The 20,803-nt window shown below is 53.8% G+C and overlaps 1 protein-coding gene across 4 annotated transcripts; it reads right to left on the reverse strand.

Moving 5' to 3' along the window:
• Positions 1-118: 118 nt before the first annotated feature.
• Positions 119-14,308, reverse strand: CACNB3 (calcium voltage-gated channel auxiliary subunit beta 3). Of its 4 annotated transcripts, none has more exons than XM_037847253.1 (13): positions 14,064-14,308; positions 5,185-5,307; positions 4,809-4,931; positions 4,230-4,345; positions 3,921-3,985; positions 3,685-3,704; positions 3,397-3,477; positions 3,179-3,237; positions 2,900-3,009; positions 2,621-2,772; positions 2,263-2,358; positions 1,985-2,134; positions 119-1,505 (listed from the first exon to the last, which is right to left on the reverse strand). In XM_037847253.1, the coding sequence occupies exons 1-13, from the start codon at positions 14,067-14,069 to the stop codon at positions 1,191-1,193; spliced, it is 1,416 nt and encodes a 471-aa protein (XP_037703181.1). In that variant the 5' UTR covers positions 14,070-14,308; the 3' UTR covers positions 119-1,190. The 4 variants fall into 4 exon arrangements, with proteins under 4 accessions (XP_037703181.1, XP_037703180.1, XP_037703178.1 ...); XM_037847252.1 differs by lacking the exon at positions 14,064-14,308 and adding an exon at positions 12,844-12,971; XM_037847250.1 differs by lacking the exon at positions 14,064-14,308 and adding an exon at positions 9,053-9,727 and having other exon boundaries at positions 5,185-5,355.
• Positions 14,309-20,803: the final 6,495 nt, after the last annotated feature.

Consider the following 20,803-nt stretch of genomic DNA (forward strand, 5'->3'; position numbering starts at 1 on the left):
ACTCAATGGATCCTTTGTGAGAGGAGAGAGATCATAAAACTTCTTTACTTCCTCCAGACTTGGGCTATGCAGTGAGGACCTAGTCACTGGTGTCAGCAGACATAGAACAAGCCCGAGGGACTGTGCATGGTGTTTTATTAGAGATGGCAGTGCAGTGGGGGCGGGGTCTCATGGAACATGCTCTGTAGGTCATACGCTAGAGCCATAAGGTGAGGGTAGCCAGGTAGACAGGCCTCTGGGGTCTGTCCACTGTGTCCTATCTCTCCCCATCTAACCCTAACTTAACAAGCAGCAGCTATGAATTAGGGAATAAAGTTTGGGGCTCGTATCCCCCAGGAGACATGAGGGGCAAGAAGAAGAGAGATGAGATGCAAGGGCAAAAGAATGAGGGGGGTGAGGAGGCCCCCCAAAGCTGTTCCATACTTTCTGTGCTACACATGCCCTCTCTTCCCAAACCCCGAGTCCAGGTTGACTCCTGCCCTCCCTCTGGCTTGACCATGCTCCTGGCCCCAGTCCTGTCAGATGTTAAGCTTCCTGGCAGAGTGAGGAGAGCCTTCCCTCCAGGAGCTTCAGCTGTGAGGTCTTTCACCTTGGCCTAACCTGCTTGTTGCTCCAGTCCTGTACTTGGATGCCCCGCCCCAGCTGATTGATGGGAGTCCCACCCGGATGGGCTCTGATTGTCTCATTTCTAATGTATGGCAGTGAGGTGAGTGGAGGTCCTCAGACCCCAAAGCCTGACCCGAGTCCCTTGACTGTTAGGATTTGTGCCTGGTCAGGGATCTGGTTTCTTCCTCATGCCATACTGCCCACATCCTTACCCTCTTGTCACTTTGAGGGGGCATCCTTCCCTGAGTCTGGTGGGAAGGTCCCTGCTAAGGGGATCCTGGCCTGAGGGCACTGCCCACTGGGGCAGCTTCTTGTGCAGGAGGAGAGGAAGGTGCCAGGGGTGCAGAACACACAGCTAGTACCTGGATTGGGAGCCTAGGGAAGTCACTGTGCCCAGGAGATGAGGAGATCCCCTGCTTCTCCCAGAACCCTAGGACCCCAGGCAACCCTGGAGCTGGGCCTGGGCAGAGGTTGTCGGGGCTGAGACTAGTGCCAGCCTAATGCCAGTCTAACACCAACCTGCCTGGAGGGGATGCCCCAGTCAGCTGCGCCTGTGTCTGCCCGCACAGGGCAGCAGGAGGCTGTCAGTAACTATCCTTGGGCCAGGGCCGGTTACGCTGCCAGTTCCGGTCATTGTGGTTGTGCTCCGAGTCCTGGGCTAGGAGCCGGTCTTGGGGGTCATGCCCGTTAGCACTAGGCAGCCCTGAGGTGTGTTGGCGGTGAGGCTGGTACAGGTCCTGGTAGGCATCTGCATAGTCCTCCTCCAGGTGCCGGGAGCTTCGCTGCGAAGATCCTGTCCAGGCTTGGCGTGAGCTCTCACTGGCCTCATCTGAAGGCATCAAGCTGTCCCGCTCCAGGGGCGAGTGCTCCTCGCCACGCTCCCCCAGCAGCTGCTGGTTCTGGGGGCAACATAAAGGCTCTAAATGAGGCAGCACAGACCTCACCTTGGCGTCCCTTCCTCCTCTGGTAGGGTGGGGGATTCTGTCCCCCCATCTCTCAATTCCTGAGATAGGAAATAGTGCAAGGAAGGAAAGTCATGCTGTAGCATTCTTCCTCTTTGGATATGGAAAACTGCAGCTTTTGATTCCCCCAAAATTCAGGCTCCGCTTTCAAGAAAGACTAGAAAACAGGTATGGAGATTGTATTTCCCTTGACCCCTAGAAAACTAATCTCTAATTAGCCATCTCATTGACTTATTCCCTCTTTCATCAGGAAGTTCCATTGCTACCTGCACTAGCTCTGGATCCAACAGAGCTGGGGTTCTAAAATCCCTTGGCCTTCTGAACTAGAGGCAAAGGACACTCCTCTGCTTTGGGCTGGGCAGGGATGGTGATCGGCAGGCAGTGCTTGAGGATCTGTGCCCATTGGAAATGGTTACCTGAAGTCCAGGGATGGCACTGGGAGGGCCCAGAAGGCCAGGGCCAGGGGCTGGGTGGTGGGTGGCCCGCCAGTAAACCTCCAGGTACTCAGCCAGGTGCTCACAGGCATCCTCCAGCTGGTTCTCATCCAGAATCACATCAAATGATTCCTGGGTGGGGGGAAGAGAAAAGGGGAATGTTGGACTCCTCTCAGTGGCAGCTCCTTGCTCATCTTTAATGCTCCCCCAGTCAGGTAAAAGCAAGAGTGAGCACAGGAATAGCTTATTCAGGCACTCACCAGGGGACACTGAACCAGCTTATCATATGCCATCATCTGTACAGTCAGGTGCTTCATTTGTGACTTCCCTCGGGAGCGGATGAGGCGCTGGAGAACCTGAGGGGAAAGGGGAGGACTAGGTCTGGATTCTCTCGGGGCCTTGGGCAAAGCTGGGCCTGGAAAATGCGGCTGCAAAGCACTGGGCATGCCCCCTCCCCCACTTGTGATATGGCATCAGTGGCCGGTGCGGATGAGTCAGAATGGTCAGATGCAGTAGGGAAAGGGAACTAAGGTGCCCTTGGGCAGCGACCGGGCAGAATTGCATCACATTCTGGAGGGGCAGCCCTGTGGGCCTCCTCCATCATCCCTGCTTCCTTACTTTCGGTGAAGAGACTTTGACAAAGACGATGATGGGGGCCAGTGATGTCTTGGCCAGCTGTGCTGGGTGGTTGATGGTGTCAGCATCCAACACTACCAGCTGCAGGGATTTGGCCAGCTCGAATATGCGCTCAATCTCACTCTGTACTTCAGCTGTGGAAGGAAGGAGCACGAATGCTCACCAGTGGCCCCACCTACTTCTTACAACAGGGCCTTCCTACAGGAAGGTTCTCACTAATGCTTGAGTGGGCAGAGAAGCAGGGAGATGGGGACCTCTCACCAATGCTGGAGCGGGCAGAGGAACGTTCAATGATGGTCCTCTTGCCAGGATTGTTGAGCACAGATCGCTTTGCCAGCGAGAGGTCAGCTGTGACGCGGGTGATGGAGATTCTGGGGTGGAGGTAGAGCATCACGGCTCACTTCTAAACCTAAAGCCTTAGGCCCCTCCCTGCTGAGACCCCACTAACTTTCCCTTAGAGAAAATGGTGCTACAGGTGTCTAGAAATAGGCAATGGTCTTCTCCCGGGTTCTCATATCACCCCAGGCCAGGGCAGCTTACCTGCCATCAAACCTATGTTTGAGGAAGTCGAAGAGAGCCTTCTGCATCATGTCTGTGACCTGGGTGGGGGGAAGGCACAGAGCTGACTGAGAGCCCTTTTGGAAAGGGCAGTGTCCCCCGGCATGAACCTTGAAACCCACCCTCTCCACACACAGATCTCCTCCCACTGTCCCTGGGAACTTCCTGTGGCAAGCTTGGGGTCAGGGACCTCCTCTCACCTCATAACCTTTGAGAGAGGGGCCCACCAGCACCACTGGCCGCATGGAGGGTACCACATCATATGGGGGAACATGTTCTGCCTGCAGAAGGGACATGAGGTCAGGCAAAATCATGGCCCTGTGCCTGCCCTGTACCTGACTGTCTTGGGGACACATTTCAGGAGCTCCGGTGCTCCCTCTCTTCTCTGTTCTCCTACTTCCAATAATGACTGCCCAGAAAACTGTTCACGGAGCCATAAGCCATGAGCCCACCCCACACCCCCAGCCCAGGTCCATTCCTTGACTTACCTGCTTTTGCTTCTGCTTGGCTTTTTGGAAAAGGAAATAAAAGGTTAAAGTTGGTAAAGGGGAAAGTGCCCTGGGGGCATGATATTCCCTTCCCCAGGGGAGACACTGGGCTTCTCCCAGCTCTTTTGATCCCTCCACCAATCCTACTCCCACAGTTAACGTGGGGAAAATTCTCCCTTCCCCTGTGTCTTAGTTACCCACCTACCCAAGACAGGTGGCGTGGGGCAGGGGGCTACCTAAAGATGGAGGAGGGGAGCGTCGGTTGCCAATGTCACTCAGGCTGGAGGGGTTCCCGGATCTCCTGAGAGCAGAAAGAGAGGTCAGAGAGAGTGCCTCTGTGTATGTATGCATCTATACATTACTTACTAGTTAGTCATGTGCATTTATGTGTATGCTTGTATATCTGTGTGGTTGTAGAGCGGGGTGTGTATATCTTTGTGCTCAGCATATGTGTGCATGTGTGGTGTGTGCGTGGCCACTGTGTTCTGTGGTTAATGTGTACATGTCTGGGGTGAGTGTTTATTGAGCCACAGCCCTGCTCTCACCTGGCCTTCTGCTCCTGTTTGAGCCGGATGCTCTCCAGGCGCTGGGGGCTGGGGATGAAGGCGATGTCCCCGCCTTCTTTCACTAGCCTCCCGATCCACCAATCATTGCTGTACTTCTGGGGGTGGGATGGAGAGGGAAGGGGAGGTGAGAGGAGGCAGCCTAAGCCTCAGTCCTGGATCTTCAATGTGAAGGAGCCAGGGAAGCACTCAATAGGTCCAAGGGGACTGAGGAAGGCAGTGCAAGGGAGGTGGGCAGGAGACGGTGCCATAGGGAAGGGCAGCCAGGTTTGAGCCATCCAGGACGCAGAGTGAGGCATCACAGCTGTCCCATGTTAGGAGGCACTTTACAGCTATGGAGGCTGAGGTCCAAGCCAGGTCTCAGAAGGATGGAGACTCTGGGGATTAGGTCTTGGATATGAGAGGTGAATGGGTGGGTGCATGTTAAAGGTAAGAGTTGAGGAGTTTGGGGACTTGTTTACAGACTGAGGACCTAAAGAAGTAAGGGGCATTGGGATTTAGGGCAGGAGCAGGAAAGTTAAGTGGTGGAGGCTGTGGTGGGTTAGGGGGTCAGTCAATCACCTCTTTAATGTGCAGAAAATCTTTGGCCTCAAAGTTGACTCCAGAGCCCTGGACTGGGCACTCCTCATCCAGTACACCACAGTAGCTGACATTGGTCCTCACAGCAAATGCCACGGGCTTGTGCTGGAGAATTTGGCCATCAGTGCATGAGAGGGAAGCCTCAGTCCACCCCCTTCCCCATTTCAGTACCTCATCCACAGAGGGCTGATGATCCAGCAGAGGAGCTTGGCCTTGGCCAGAATCTCTGCCCATCACACATGCACACTCTTCTCCACTCACATCCACCCTGTCCAGTGACCTTTCAGGACTTAAGACCAAGCACAGTCTTCCACCCAGCCTGGCCTCCTGTCTTGGCCCCTGCCCCAGAAGGCGATACCTTGGCCCTTTCAAGCTGCTGCTGAGCCTGGCTCTCCACTTCGCGCCGGGCACTCTCCCGGTCCTCCTCCAGCGAGACGTCTGAGTCCAGAGATGGGCGGCTGGTATAGGAGTCGGCTGAACCCTGAGAGCGGAGAGAGGCTGTGACCCCTGGGCTCCAGTGTGCAGGGCACTGCAAAGAGCAGAGGTACCCTCCTAATCCACAGTGGTGCCACCACAAACCCCCAGTATGTCTGTCTCCAAGGGGGGTGGCTGAGCCCCCACAGTCCCTCCTATTCCCTTGGGAAAGGCTGCAGGGCCTCCAGTGCAGGAAGGTCAGTCCAATCCATATGTGCTAAGATCTGGGCCCCTCCCCTCAAGCCTATTAATACCGCAGCTTTGAATAGAGTCTGCCACACTTCTCTCTTTTCTGCCTTTTCTCCCCTCTACCAGGTCCTCTGAGGCAGAGGGTAGAAAGGTACACCAAAGATGGTATACTGGAGATGATTCTGAATCCAAGAGACCCAGTCGTCTTGTTCATTCCTGCCTGCTTTTAAAAAGCCTGGCAGGAATACAGCCCACCAGGGAAGAGTCAAGAGATGCTAGCTGTCGTGGCACTGGCCCTGAGGGTCTGGATATAGCCATCCGCCCCCTTAGAGCTCATCTTCCATAGTCTCTTCCCTTCCAGGGTGAAGAGGAGGGTACAGAGCTGCCAACTCCTGGAAGTCATTTCCCCTTTACTCTCCCCACCCCCCACTTTCCTCCCACACCTGCTGGGGCAACCAGCCAAATGTGGGCAGCAAACAAGACACAGGCTGAGAAGGCAACACAAAGCTATCTCCCTGGGCACGGGTGAGGTTGGGCCCTGCCTACCACCTGGCCTGCATCACCCCCTCCTTCTCCAAGCCCAGGGGACAGCAGGCCCTGGAGAAGGGCCACGCTCATGCCAGGCAACACAGCCAAGGAGTCAGACTCTGGGGGTGTGGGGAGGGGATCTCTGGTAAGCTGAGCAAGGAGAGTCTCTGAGTCCTGCCCATAGGAAGGGGCTTTGGACAATGAGGGTACATTTGGGGAACCCTAGAGCTCACCTTAAGGGCTATGAGGGAGATGCACAAATGAGAAAGGGAAGGTGGACCCTGGGACAAGAGGCTGGAAGTCAGGATGTCTGAGTTTATTCCTCAGTCTGGGAAGAATGGAATCTTGTTTTCTGCCTCAGTTTCCCCTCTTTATGGGCAGAAGACTGAAATGATGCTTCACTTAATTCTGAGGTACAGGTGCAAACAGAAGGCAGGAGCCTAGATAAGGAGTTTATATAGGACTCTGTGTGTGTGTGTGTGTGTGTGTGTGTGTGTGTGTGCAGGGGAAGACACTCTAGACCTGCTTCTGGAATGTTCTCAGGCTGAGGAACATTCCCTCAAGTTCCCTGTGCATAAGCTCCTCACAGAAGGCAGCACAGAGCAGATTCTCTGGGAATGTACACCTGCTATCCACTTGGCCTCTGCCCCAGGCCCACCTTGGGCAGGAGGGCTTGTTGGCTTCATCTCAGCCCAGGCCCAGGAGCCTAAGCTATAGACAACATCTGTGGTAGACCAAAGGCATGAAGATAGCACAAGGGGGCAAGAGTCTTTAATATTACAGAGTACAGTCTGCCAGCTCTTTCCCACCTCTCTTGAGAGTAAAATCAGGCTTGCTTGGCAGCAGGAAGGAGAGGCTGAGCCCCAGGAAGAAACTTTGCACTGTCAGCAGGGTGAGAGACTTCTATCCCAGGGGTTTTAGTATAAAAGAGAGATTTCTGCAGGATACGGCTGTCTGCAGTAGATAGGGGCCGACAGGCTGGGTGGGAGGCAGAAGGAAAGGCAGGATAAGTATACGTCAGATAACTTCCCAGATGCTCAGCACTGAGCTGGGAAAGGAGTCTAACCGTTACTCCCTGCCCTCCAGGCTCTCAACCTATTTGTAATCTTAATGTCCCTGCCTGGGAAATCAGGGTTACCTGGCCTCCCATCCTAGGATGGGAATGACAGAATCTCTTCCTAAATATTTAATAAGCTGTGCTCAGAATGGAACCCCCTCTCCATTACTCCCAGGTCCTAAGAGCTCACTCATCTCTGATGCTCTGGCCTCACTGGGAGAGGCCAGGACTGCTCTGCCAAGTACACTCTGGGGTCTTGACTCCCCCATCCCCTGCTATGCCAGAACAGTCAGAGGCTCAGTACTTTGGAGCTGCCAGGAGTTGGCACAGAGCCCTGGTGGTGCCCCCCTTGCCTGGTGAGTGTGTGGGCAGGCTGCAGCTCCACTCTTGCCTGGCACGGGGGAAGGAGAGGAGGGAGATGAGCCGGTGGATTTATTTAGAGTCTGATCTCCCTCCTACTGCTTCAGAGGGGGCCTCAGGGAGAGCAAGGAGCCAAGCAAGAGAAAGGGAAGTGGGGGCAGGGGATTGAGGAACTAGAAAGAGGTGGGGAGAGAGCAATAGGTCTTCATGCTGCCCCCAAATGCCATCCACCTTGCAACAACTCCTGCCTTCTCTCTAGGGATGCAAAGAACCTCCCGGTTCCCCTCCAGCCCCACAGAGAGGTCCCTTCTCAAGCTCACTTTGGCACCCTGGGTCATGCCAGCTGTCACTTCAATTGTCAGAGAAGTGGCATCCACCAGGACCTTGAAAATAATCTGCTCTAGCTGCTAGGTAATTAGCCCCAGAGGCCCGATGGGGAGCTGGGCCCAGCAGGAGCCTAGTCCCAGAAAAGAACTGACAGCTACCTATTCTAAGCCCCAGCACTCATCTATCCTGAGTCTGGCAGCAAGAGATGGGAGAGGGATTCAACATACTTCCTTTTCAGACCAGTAGAGTTGGCAACCATATAGCTCTACCTCCACATCAATCAGGGGATCCCTTCTAGAACATCTAGTGGTCCTCTTCCAAGAGGCCTTATTCCAGGAGGTTTATGGGAAGGTTGGTGGTTCCAGGGGGCTGAGAAGCTGCTCCCCATCCTGTCCCCATCCTTCTAGGCACTCTCCCTGATCTCTGAGCTCCAGGAATCACTGCCTAATGAACTGCTTTGTCTCAGTGGGTCAGGAGATAAAAGCAAAGAGGAGAATTAAATATTTATCGGTTGCCTGGTTCTCTGAGCAAAGAGCTTCCTCTCCAACCCCAGGCCCTCAGCTTCTCTGGCTTCACCTCCAGGCCCTCCATGCTGAGCAGGGGCACAGGGTGCCTGCTGCTAAGAGGAAGCCTCAGCAGGGGGCTGTGGAATGGATGGTCCTGATCAGCTGGCCACCCATGTGCTGGGTGCCTGGATTTCAGCCTTGGTCAGAAGCTGGGCTAGAGTAAGGATGAGGAGATAAGGCAATGCACAGAGATGGAGGGCAGAAAGGGATATAGGAGGTTCTCAAGTTTTATGATCCCTCTTTGTGAAGAGGCTGGGACCAGACTCCCTGATGTTCTCCCAGGCTCTCTCATTTGTTGTTTACTTCGGGCACGGGTCTGGAATGTCCCCCTCCTCAAGAGCCCTGGCTCCTCTTGTAGCTGTTGTGTTTAGATCTCATAGATCTCCTCTGGGAACTCCAGACACTGCATCTGCCCTCTCTAAAGCATCCATGCCATTGCCTCCACTCCTCCATCCCTACCTTCCTCCATCTCTTCTGTCCTATGCTGTAGAGCCACCCGCCCAAGCCTTTCCCCCACACTGCCCCTTCTTGCTCACACCCACTGCCCCTTGGTCTAGGACTGGGGCACTGCTGAGCCCCTGACATGAAAATCCACTTTCCTAGCGCGCTCCCACCCCTGCCCTGCCACTGAGACGTTTCTCAAAGTCCTGAACTGGGGGAAGGGTCCGAAGGAGAGGGGGTGTCACCCCAACTCCCCCACCCCCACCCTCACCGTGGACACTCACCGCCTCCGAGTCCTCAAACCCGGGCACGTAGGAGTCGTCATACATGGGGGAGTCCGGGTGGGGGGGAGCGAGCGGCGCCGGGGGCGGGAGCGGCCCGGAGGCAGGGGCGAAGGCAGCGGCCGCGCCCGAGAGATGCCACCGAGCCCCGCAGCCCGGCGGGCGGCGGCGGCGGCGAGCGAGAGAGCACGAAGGAGGGAGCGAGCCGCGAAGCCCAGCTGCTCCCAGCTCAAATCACCGCTCCCCCCACTCCACCCCCTCCAAACCCTGCTGGTCCCACCCCAGCAGCGGCTGAGGAATCTGGCGCCGGCTCCTACAACAATGGTGCCCGCCCACCTGCCCCCTCCCCGGGAGAAGGCGGGGGTGGCGGTGGGGGGCCGGCCACTGGGGGAGCCCGCGCCTGGGCCGGGAGGGGGTGGTAGACCCGAGCTAGGTAGAAGGCGGGTCCCCTAGCACCTATGGGGCAGCGGGGCGGCGGGGAGGAAAGGGAGGAGAGACTGCGGGCGGGGCGGATCCAGGCTTGGAGGAGGCGGGGCGAGGAGAGATGCGGGGCCGCAGACGCGCGGCAACCCAGGAAATACTCCGTCGGGAAACAAAGGGCTGGAGCGGGGGAGGGGAGGGGGCGCCGAGACGCGGAGGGAGACGAGACCCGAGCAGGGGAAGGAGAGGCCGCGGGTTCCCGGGAGGCAGTAGAGAGAGAAAGAAGGGATGGAGGCAGAGGGCGGAAGCGGGGAGACAGGGAAATGGGGAGACCGAGGGAGACAGAAGAGGCGTAGGGGAGGGGCGGCTGCAGACGGGGGAGGGGCCCCAGGTGAGAGGGCGGCGTGTCTGGGCCTTGGCAGTCCAGGAGACTCCAAAAGCAAACCTCTCAATGGTGACACCAAGCCAAGGCCAGGAAAGCAGCCCCTGCTGCAACAGGTGCCTAGCCCCTCAGTCTAGAGATGCGGCGGCAGCAAAGGGTCGCGGTGCCCAACCCGTCCTAAAGTGGGGGTGGGGGTGGGTCAACGAACTTGGGTTAGGCCTGCAGATTTCATCCTCGTCTGGCAGGGATTGGGGCTTCCCTTTCTCACTTCCCTGCCAAGCACCGTGCCACGGATTGCGGAGGTACCCTTGGGTACTGGAGCTGGGAGAGGCTGTTTTAGCTTAGCCTGAAGGGAAGGGGAAAGAAAGGAAGAAACAAGAGGGTGGAGGTAGGGGGATTGTTGTGGGTGGGACAGAAAGTAGGATCCTGGCCACAGTGGGGTTGGGAGGGGAAAGGGCAAGTCTCCCCAGAGTAGCTGGCGTAAGACCAGATTCTCTCCTTAGCAAAAGGATGGGGGGTAGGTATCCAGATTCCAGTCACATGTACCACTCTGCACCAGTCTCCTCCAGAGGACCCCCCAAGATTAGAGACAGAGCAGCAGCCATCTTCAGGAAATTTCCCCAAAGATTCTCCCATTTGAGTTCCCTCCTTTCTTCATCTCCTGAGCAAAATTAGTCCTTTGAATTCTGATCAATGGCCTAGACTGCCTACCCACGTACCCACCCCCCACCCCCAATCCGGGGATGACAGTGGTCCGGGGATTACACACTTGGAGAGAGGCCTTAGGCCGCCTAGTGTCTGGGCTCTTGTTCCTGGGCTCAATCCTTCTCCATTGCCACATCCTCACACCCTCATTGTGAGAATGAGAAAAGAAAATGGGGCGTCAGAGCCTCTATAAACTAAAAATCCCCATCCAATTGTGTGTGTGTTGGGGGGGTATTGTTATCACTTTAATAACCATTTAGTGATGCTTCTTTCCATTTCAGTAATGGATTGCAGGGAGATGAGGAGGGAGGGAAAAGTTTAGAATAGGGGCCCCTCTGTCCAGGAGACAGGGGTGGGGAATGGGGGGAGGGGGTTAGCAGGAAGGGGAATGTGGTGTAGTGGCTGAAAGATGTTTGGAAGTCAAGACACCTGCATATTAGTTTTGGCTCTGCCACTAAGCTATGTGATCCCAGTCAGGTCACTTATCTCTGAGACTATTTCCCACTCCTTAAAAGAAGGTTGGGCTAGACTTTCTAGGGGCCCTTTTAACACTGAAACTTGGAATCTGGATAGGCCACCAAATGTTCCTTACCCATCTCTGCTCACTAATTTATTCCTTCCACAAACATTTATGGAGCATCTGCTCTAAGTAATTCCCAGTTCCTCCTTTCCTTAGCTTGAGGGCTAGGGGTGAATCGGGAAATCAAAACTCTGACAGGGTTGATGATGAGATCTTTGGTAAAGGGCCTGTGCATGGGAGAGAAGACCATCTAAACCAGTCAGCTTCCCATCTATGCTGCTTGTTTGTGTTTGCTTGGCAAGGAGAAGAGAGAGAAGGGGGCTCATCTTAAAACTATCTTTAGTCTGCCTTTAGTCTGTCCACCCCTCTGGGTGGTCCAACCCAGCCCAGCATCTTCTTTCTACTAGGTTTGGCAAACTGGGTTTGGTTGGAGCCCCTACAGCTGGGAGGACCAGTCACTATTGCGAATGCAGTCTGCATTCACAACTCCCTTTCCTGAGGCCAGCATCATTTGGAGTTATTATATATTGGATTCTTCTGGATTGAGAATCCCCAGACACTCTGGCTTTCCTCCTCTGTGCTCTCTCCCATAGCATTCCTTTAGCTTCCTCTTTCAATCTCTCTGTTGCTTCAATTTCTTTTCTCTTTCCAGAGGGGCAGAGAAGAGGCATGAGGGATGAAAGAATAAGACCCTCAAGGTGCTCTCTCCTATGAGAGGATTCCAGTGACGAAGACAGATGCTAAGGCAGCTGCTTCACTCCCCATCCCTGAATCTACTCTACTGGCATCTCCTTTTGGGACCCTCCCTACCCCCAGGGAGTCCTAGGGACTGCAGATAACAGTGGATCTCCCATCAGGAGCACTCCTTCCTCACACACCTTGTTGTCTTCATCCACATCTGGGACAATGGTGCCTAAGTCTGCTCAAGAGGCATGAATTGCCATGCCAACAAACCCCAAGAGATGGGTTCAAGCTCCTCATACCTGGGCCCATCCCCTGGGTCCTCCAGGAGCTGCAGAGCCTCCCTTTCTTCTTCCTGTATCTCTGGGTTGCTACCCAATGCCCCCTTCCACTTCTCACCTCACCCACACCTTCCTACTCCATTTCTCAGGCCAACCTAGTGACTTTCTGTCTGTAACAGGACATTTCAGTATCCCTAACCCCTTTTCTTTCTCATGGCTGGGCCTAAGGGGAGAATGCTGAGGACAAAAAAGGATCAGGGTCGAGAGCCACCTTGAGGGGGGGACTCCTGCCCGACTCTACCTAGAAGACAGCTATTAGACCGGCAGCTGGCAGGTACCCAGGCATCAAAGCAAGACAGAGGATGCAAAGCCCAAGTAACCAGATTTGGGAGCTAGAGTTCTTGGGTGCCTCCAGAATACATTCTAGCTTCTCTCAGTGCACCAGGAAGCTGGGCAGATCCCAATCCCTGAGGTTTGAAGGGGGAAACTGAGGCAGGAGCCAGCACTTCTGGAAAATCCTCCCTCCAGGAGTCACCAACAACTGCATTCTAGCTGCTAAGCTATCCTCAGGGAATTCAAGGAGAGGCACCAGGGAGAGCTTAGCAGAACCCTCCCCTCTCCCTCCTCTAATCTAGCCCCCTCCCTGGCTTCTCAGTAGTCCTCTCCTCCCCTCCCATCCCAGTTCCAACGCTTAGGAGCTGCCCGCTCTGGCCTCTCCCTCGTACCCGGTGCCTCTTCCACCCTTGGTCTGGCTTCCTCTGATTTCCCTCCCCTCCCACCCATTAGGGAGGGGGCCCGCGGTTACCTCGTTCAGCAAGAAGGTTGCACTGGAGTCAGAAAAAGACATAGACCAAGCTAGCGTCCTCTCCCCCCTCCCGGGGCCCGGGGCTCCGAGGCGGGAGCACGACCCGGCCGCGGCTCCGCAGACTGGCTGCTGCCTGCTCGCCTGGTTTCGCCCCAAGCCCGCCCGGCTCCACCGCCCGCTCCACTCCCTCTTGCCGGGTTCCCTCCCCCTTCCCTCCTCCCTCCTTCCTTCCCTCCCTCTCCCCTCCTTTCTTGGCGCCTCTATCAGTCTCTCTCGCGCTTCCTTCGCCTTTCCTTCCAGCCTATCTCCCTCGCCGTCTCTTCTTCCTCTTCCCGATCTCGGCTGTTTATCTGGGCGCCTCCTACTGCCCTTTCATCCCCATCTCTCGCCCTCCTTCTCCAGTCCCCCCCCCCCCCCCAGCTTCTTCCTCAACCCCCTCCCAGAAAGGGAAAGGACTCTGGAGCTGCCATTGCCGCAGGCAGAAGGGCGAGAGTAGCCCAAGGCTGTCTTAACTCTTGAGCTTTCGGCGGAAGCTTCTGCTCCTCCCGCGTCCCAGCTCCGTGCCAAGCGCCCGGCCGCTGTTCCCTAAAGAAGAAAGGCTCCGCCGTCCTAGCGGTGGCCTCGACCCGGACCACAGTGAAGGAAGGAACCGAAAAGGAAGAACGCTCGTTTACAGCTTGCCTGCCGGTGCTTCAAGGAGCCTCCTCTGTGTCTGGCAAGCCACGTTCATCCACCCCTCCCAGGCCCGGACCCCGGGGCTCCAGCGGGATCCATATGGAGACAGCGCAGGCGGGATGCGCCCGGCGCCCGGGGAGTCTCTGCTGTCACCCCTCCTGTCCCAGGTTCTGGTCCCAGCCCCGCGAAGGGGAAGGGCGAGGCGAGGCGACTCCTCCCTGACCGGCTGCAGCACACCCTAGGCTCGCTTGCCCGGTGGCCGCACACGCCCTCCAGGTGGCTGCACCTGCCTCGGGTCGCGTCTCTCTTCCCGCAGGGGTCCGGCCCTGCCGGTAGGAGGCGCTGTCCTGACCGGAGCCTGGAGGGCCAGCCAGGAGCCAGACCCCGCTGAAGCCTAGTACCAGTCCCTCGTCCACTCCTCTTTCCGGGAACTGCGGTCCCACCTCCAGACCCTTAGTAGCCGACCTCAAGATGCACTCTTTTTCTCCACTACCGTGAGGTTTCTTTGAGACACGCGCCTCCCCGGGCCCCCAGACCGCTCTTACCTCCATCCTGGTTTGGAGGGGCGCTCCCCCTGAGCCGGGCAGCGTCCCGATCGGGACTGGACAGAGCCCCGGGATGGCTCTTCGGGTCAATACCCCCCTCCGCCCCCTTCGGCGGGCACGTCAAACAGGACAAGCCCAAGTTCTGGCGGGGGAAGGGGGAGCGGGGGTGTAGCCCCATCTCAGTACCCTTCTGAGCGAACTGGCCTCTAGCTGGTCCCTCCACAACCCCCAACACCCTCAGGCTGGACGGCTCCCCCCTTCTCCATATTAAAGATGGTGGCTGGGGGCGGTGGACAGACACACCCTGAGACAAATGACCCGGATCCCCAACTTCCCCTCATTACCAACTTGAAGTCTTCCCTTTCATATCGAGGGCGCCCCACCCTTTAACCCATTTCCTTTATGGGTTCTGGAGACCCCTTCCCACAATCCTTCCATTCCTTGGGGGTCTCGGGACACTGCCCCCTCTTTCTGCTCAGTTGACCCTTCACTTGCCCCCATTCCAGAGGGAACTAAGTTGGGGGACAATCAGTTCTCATCTCTCCACCCCCAGCTCCTCCTCAGGCTGGATGTAACCTGGAAGCTGCTTTGTGAACACACCTCCTACCCTCCCTCTGTGGTCCAGTCCAGTGGGTCACAGATCCCCAAAACCCACCCCCCTGCACCTCCAAGTTACCCATCTTCAGCAATTCAGAGAAGATAGAGAGGGTGTGTTGTGTGTGTATTTTTTAAAAATGTGTGAGGGTGTTTTAATGCTTTTTCTCTGTTGTTTTGGTTTTGGTTTTTGGCTCTTAGGAAGCAGAAGCTTTGTCTTCCATTTGGCAATAAGCGCTTGAGGGAGAGCCCCCCCCCTTCCCACACCCCCTGCTGACCACAGCTAATGGAGTAGCTCCTCTGGTCCTTGGGGCAGCTTAAGTTTCCATAAGAGAAGGGGAGTGGAAGAGCGGGTGCTGGCTAAGGCAAGCGATTGTTCCTGGCTTCCCCCCCTCTCCCCCCGAATTTACAGACTAGAACACCATTTCTCCACCCCTTACTTTAAAATAGAACTATCAATTACTTCTCCCTGAGCCTATCAGAGGGAATCTGAGGTGCACATAGGGGCAGTTCCGCACCCTTGCTTTTTCTCATTTCCACCCCAGCTGCGCCCCACATACCCTTCCTTTTGCAACAGAGAGAAGGTAGAAATCTCAGAGCTAGAACCAGGAGCCCAGCCCTGAGGTCCCCAGAATTTTCTTCTCCCAGTCCCCTCCGTGTGAGATGCCTGGCAGGATTCTCCCTCTTTGGACCCTGTCCAGGACCCACACCCTCTTCCTTGCCACTCGAGCTCCTTCAGGTGGTCCCCCTGCATCTCTGGTTCTGACCTCACTGTATCTGTGCAGGGCACCCTGCTCAGATGGGCCTCTAGAGTGGATACTCCTGGGAGCCACGTCCTAGCTTGGGCCATTTGGGACCTCAGCCCTAGTCTACAGGCCCCCAGGGCTCCCCAGGTACCCTTTATCCCTTCTTCCTGGGTTCAGCTTACCCTTTTTCCTGACCTCCCACACCTCCAGGTTGTCAGGACCTCAGGGTATTTGACAGGACCTCTGCTAGGCATTTGGGTTAGTGTTTGGACACATTTTAAAAAGATGTGCTCTCCTGGGAGACCACAGCTCTGTACCAGGGGGCTTGCTGCCTGCTCTAGGGCTGGATTTCAATCCCCACTTGCCTCCTCAGCAAGGCATAACCTGTGCAACTGTACATAGTGACCCTGGCATTCGAAAAATCTGTGCACCATGAAGACAAGAGAAGAGAGATCACTATATCCTTCCCTGTGTATCTGTTCTACCCAGATCTTCTGAAAAGGCTCTCTGGAAATGGCTCCCACAGGGAATCCCCATTGCCAAGTCCACATATTACTCTGGGGAAGTTCCTTTGACTTCAAACCTCAATCGCTCCTGCTGCAACCTCTGCCTTTTTCTGGGCTCTGCCTCTGGGCCTATGGTGTTATTTGATGCTTCTAGGCACTTTCAGACTCCATTCCCTGACACAGCATTTGCTTAAATGTCTGAAGAGTTTCTTGCTAATGTGACCAGCAAGATTGCACCCTCTTTCCCATACCAGGCCTCACTGTAGGAACTGGGAAGTCGGTTACAGCTTCAAGAGCCAACCCTTGCCCACTCTGGGGCAGGGAGTGCAGCAGTTCTGTGGATTTTGGAGTTCCTCCTGGTCCCAGAAAAGGAGGGGAGAATGAGAGGACTGAGTTGCTTGGCTCTCACTATCTTGCTTTCCAGAGTGTGGCTCAGCCCGGTACGCAGTAGGTGCTTCATAGATGTTTATTGTAGTCTTGGATGTCAGTTTCCCCTCCGGGTCCAGTGCATGTGATGGGTGATTCCAATTCCACAGAATAGGTTGGAGTGAGGAATGAGGCTGACGTCAGGATAACTCTAGGGTATTGCCCCAGGTGGAGGAAGGGATGGGCCAGGGGAAGAAGGGTGGGCCTTGATTTTGCAGCATTTATTCTTCACTAGAGGCAAAGAACCGCTCTTGACAAACTCCTAACACTTTAGGACTCTGCATTGCAGCACTGACCAAGGAGTCAGTTCAAGTCCTTCTTCAGCCCCTACACGTTTACAGGCTTTATAAACATCAGAGGTTGACTAAGGAAGCTGGGATTGAAAAGGGATGGGATGGGATGGGGTGGGGTGGGAGAATCCCTGGAAGATTTTTAGATATTTGACTCAGATTACAGGCCAGAGGGGTGGGAGCCTTTTGGGGAAAGAGTTCTCTTGTGTGGGGGCAAGGGAAAGATCCCAGGACTTCCAGAAGCTTGGGACAGAGGGAGGTTGGGCACCCTTTAGGAGGGTGGGGCTGCTGCTGAGAGGCAGAGGGTGACCTTGAATAGGCTCAGAAGGACGGGGAAAGAGGCTGACCCTGGCATGGACAGTTGGAGTGAGTGGGGGTGAGGCACTGTGTCTGGGTGCTTCCTCCTTACCCCTCTGGCACACTGCAGTTCTTGAGTTTTCCTTTATCTCTTATGGATCCCTGGTCTCAGCACAGATCAGAGCCTCTCTCCAACAAGGAGTAGGGGGAGAGGTGACAGCAGTGGGGCTGGAAGCTGAGCACACTTCTATTGCTCCCACTACCCTCTGCCCTAATCCTGAGTCCCTCCCCCTCTAAATATAAGGATGTGAGATGTAGTAGGCATCTCCAGCTCAGGATGAGGGCATGGTGCCCGCAGCCTCCTTGGGAATGAATTATTGAGGAGGGTTGGTGTTAGCCACTCAAAGCTGCTGCCTCTTGGGCCCACCATGGCTCTGCCTCTTGCTGCAGCTTTTTCACCAGCTGGGAGGGGGGTGGGACCTGGGGGCCTAACCTGGTGATAGGAGGGAGAGGTGCGGGAACCGAATAGAGATGGGGAACTGGTGACTTGAGCTTGGGGAGAATCTTCCCAGGGAGGAGAGAAGAGGGCTGGTAAGGAGTTGTGGCCCCTCATTGTGGATCAGGAGGGTACACTTAGGACAGAGGGAGCTGGCAGTCACCCTGCAACCAGGTTGGCAGGTGGAACTGGCAGTCCTTGATCTGAGTGTCTCCCCAGCATCAGAGCTCTGGTCTCCCTTATGGCTCAGATAACACAGAGCTGGAGGAGTCTGGATCCTTCCAGGAAGGAGCTGGAGTCAGCACCAGTAAGGCCTATTCAGGGATGCTCTGTGTAGAGCTTTCTGTCCCTCCCCAGAAAATAACGATCCTGCCAAGGATGGAAGTGAACTTCAGATCTGCTCTGAGCGTTTGTAGGGTAAAGGAGGGGTGCAGTTAAGTGTCAGCATCCTAGATAGGCCAGCTGGCATAGAGGAAAGAACACAGGATTTGGAGACTGAAGACCAGAGGGCAGGTCCTGATTCTACCACTTACTAGTTGTGGGCAAGTCACTTATTATCAGAGAAACTTGGTTTTCTTACCTTTAAAGAAAGGAAAGAATGATGCTTGCTTAACAAGAGGTTCTGTGAAAATTCAACAGGAATTTCATAAAATGTAAATTTCTATATAAATTGGAGGTAAGAAGATCATAAATAGGGAAGCAACACAGGATGGAAGGAACCTGGAACCTGTGCAGAGTCAGTGACCTGGCTTTTGGGTCCTGCTCTGTAACTAATTCACTGAAAGACCTCTACAATTACTTCCACTTCGAAGGCTGAATGACTTGCCAAAGGCCACAATTAGTTAATGGTTGGATCTGGATTCAGACCTAAATCTTCAGATTCTACCTCCTGGGTACTTTTCCATTATGCCACATGGACCGATACTCAGGCCCACTCTGGCCTTCCATGTGCTCAGAGCTCGGGACTTCTCTGGAACAGTCCCACACACCCAATGCCACCGCAATTAGCACTTCATCTCTTTGTATGATGCATGGCCACACCCCTCTCTCCTTCAGGGGTAATGAAGTAAGTGAGTATATCCCTTGACTTTACCCTGAGGCAGCATGAATAATAGCATGGAGTATTTGGAGGTCAACCTTGCAAATAACCTTTTATTATTGCAGAAGCAGTGCACATGTATTACAGAAATTTGGGAAATACAGACGAGCAACAAAACAAAACAAATCAGAACATCATATTCCCGTACTCATAAATTACCACTATTCATACTTTTTAGTGTATATCCTTCTGTATTTATTTCTTTAAAAATGTTTAAATCGAGGTAGACCTCAATTGTGTGAAGGGCACACATCCTAAATCTACAGCCTGATGAATTTTTGCATATGTATATGCCTAAGGAAGCACATCCAGATGAAGGCCTAGAACATTATCCTCACCCCCAAAGTTTTCTTCATGCTCTTTCCCAGTGGGTATCCAGCTTCCCATGGGTAAAAACAATCCAGACTTTTAACACCATAGATTCGATTTGCCTGTTCTTGAACTTCACTGAAGCAGGATCATATAGTGTGTACTCTTCTGTGTCTGGCTTCCTTCCCACAGCATTGTATTTTGGGGATTCATCTTTGTTGTTACATTTATCAGCAGTTAGCTCTTTATTGCTGGTTGGTATTCCATTGTTAGACTGTTCCATAATCTATGTATCCCTTCTCCTGTTGATGAACATTTAGGATGCTTCCAATTTTGTCTATAATGTATAAGATTGCTATGAACATTCTTGAGCATGTCTTTTGGTAGACATATGAACTCTTTTCTTGTAAAAATATACCTAGAAATGGAATTGCTGAATTATAGGGTAGGCTGTATCTTTTTCGATGCAAACACACACACACACAAATAAATGCCTTTAACAAATAAGATCACAAATAACAAATAAGATCACAACCAACATGCTGTTTTGAACCTGCTTTTCAGTCAATGGCCCCCACATTTCTTTCACAGCTTGTATATCCTAATCAGTATCCAGTCGAAGACCACACATTGCATGCCACAGGGCATTTGGTAGTTGCATCCCAGGACACCTCCCGGGTCCCTGCTAGCTGTTGGCCAGGGAAGTCAGTTCCTTGCCACGTGGGTCTCTTCTTAGGGCTACTCACAAAGTGGCAGCCTACTTCTGAGAGAGAAAAAGAGAAAACAGGAGTCTCAGTCTCGATGCACCCCAATCTTGGAAGTGACTTCTTACCACTTTTGCTGTACTTTATTCCTTAGAAGCAAGTCGTTAGGTCCAGTCCACACTCAAAGGAGGGGATTACACAAATTACCTGCCACATATGTCACAAGTCATGCTACATATTTTATCACATGGGAAAAGCTAGGTCGTAATTTAAGAAGCACTTTCTATATATTATTTGAACTTTTAAACAACCCTGTGAAGGCAAACACCCCTACGTCCATTTTATAGAAGAGAAAGCTGAGCCTCAGAGAGCCTTCTTTCATCACCCTACTCAAGTAGGTCCCTACATCAACCGTTATCACGTGTTAACTCTTGCCATGCACTTTGCATGATCTGTAATTTTGTTATTCATTCGCCTGCTTGCTCGCTGTCTGCCTCCTGGGACTAGAGGACAGGAGACTTGCCTTCTTCTTTATTTACCACTGTAGCCCCAGTGCCTAGAATTGTGCCTGCCACCTACTAGGCACTGATGTCACATCCTAACGGCTGGAATCCGGGTCTTCTTGATGTCACAGCCCAGACTGACCTGTCCTTTGCAACACACTGGGAAGGAAAGAGGGAGAGAGAGCAGAGTCCAGAGAAGGGAACGAGCAGGAGGAGCGAATGGAAAACAGGAGGAAGGTAGGGAGCAAATAGCTTTTCTACAAAACGCAGATGGCCCAAGGGGCAGCTCTGGAAGGCTGGTCCTGGCTGCTGTCCTTGGTCTTCTAACATAGCTGAGAGAGGTTCACTTTAAACAAGCAAACAAAAAACTTCACTAATATTTAAAAGAACCAAGCAAAATAAATAGTGGAAATGCATGATTTCTAAAACAGCCCAAGACATTTCCATTCTTACTCTAGCTAGCTTTAGCCAAGGAGTCCCAGACTCGGGCCCTGTGAGCACCTTGCCTCCCAGATAACTGCTACCCAATCCCAAAGGGCTTTTTCCAAGTTTTCAGTTCCCTTGTAGGACTTTCTGGTTTCCCTGCCTCTTGGCTGCCAGGCTGCTTGCCTGAAGTGACTATGGCAAAACATGAAGACTTTTAGATGCCCTAAGCACTGGAAAGATTATGATGTCCCTCATGCAGTTAAAAACAAGTCAATTCCACAAACAGTTCAACTGTAAAAAGTTTAATACATCTAAAAAAATTTTCATGACAAAATTGATATTTT

This window comes from Choloepus didactylus, chromosome 8 (genome assembly GCF_015220235.1).
Source record: "Choloepus didactylus isolate mChoDid1 chromosome 8, mChoDid1.pri, whole genome shotgun sequence".
Lineage (NCBI taxonomy): Eukaryota > Metazoa > Chordata > Mammalia > Pilosa > Megalonychidae > Choloepus > Choloepus didactylus.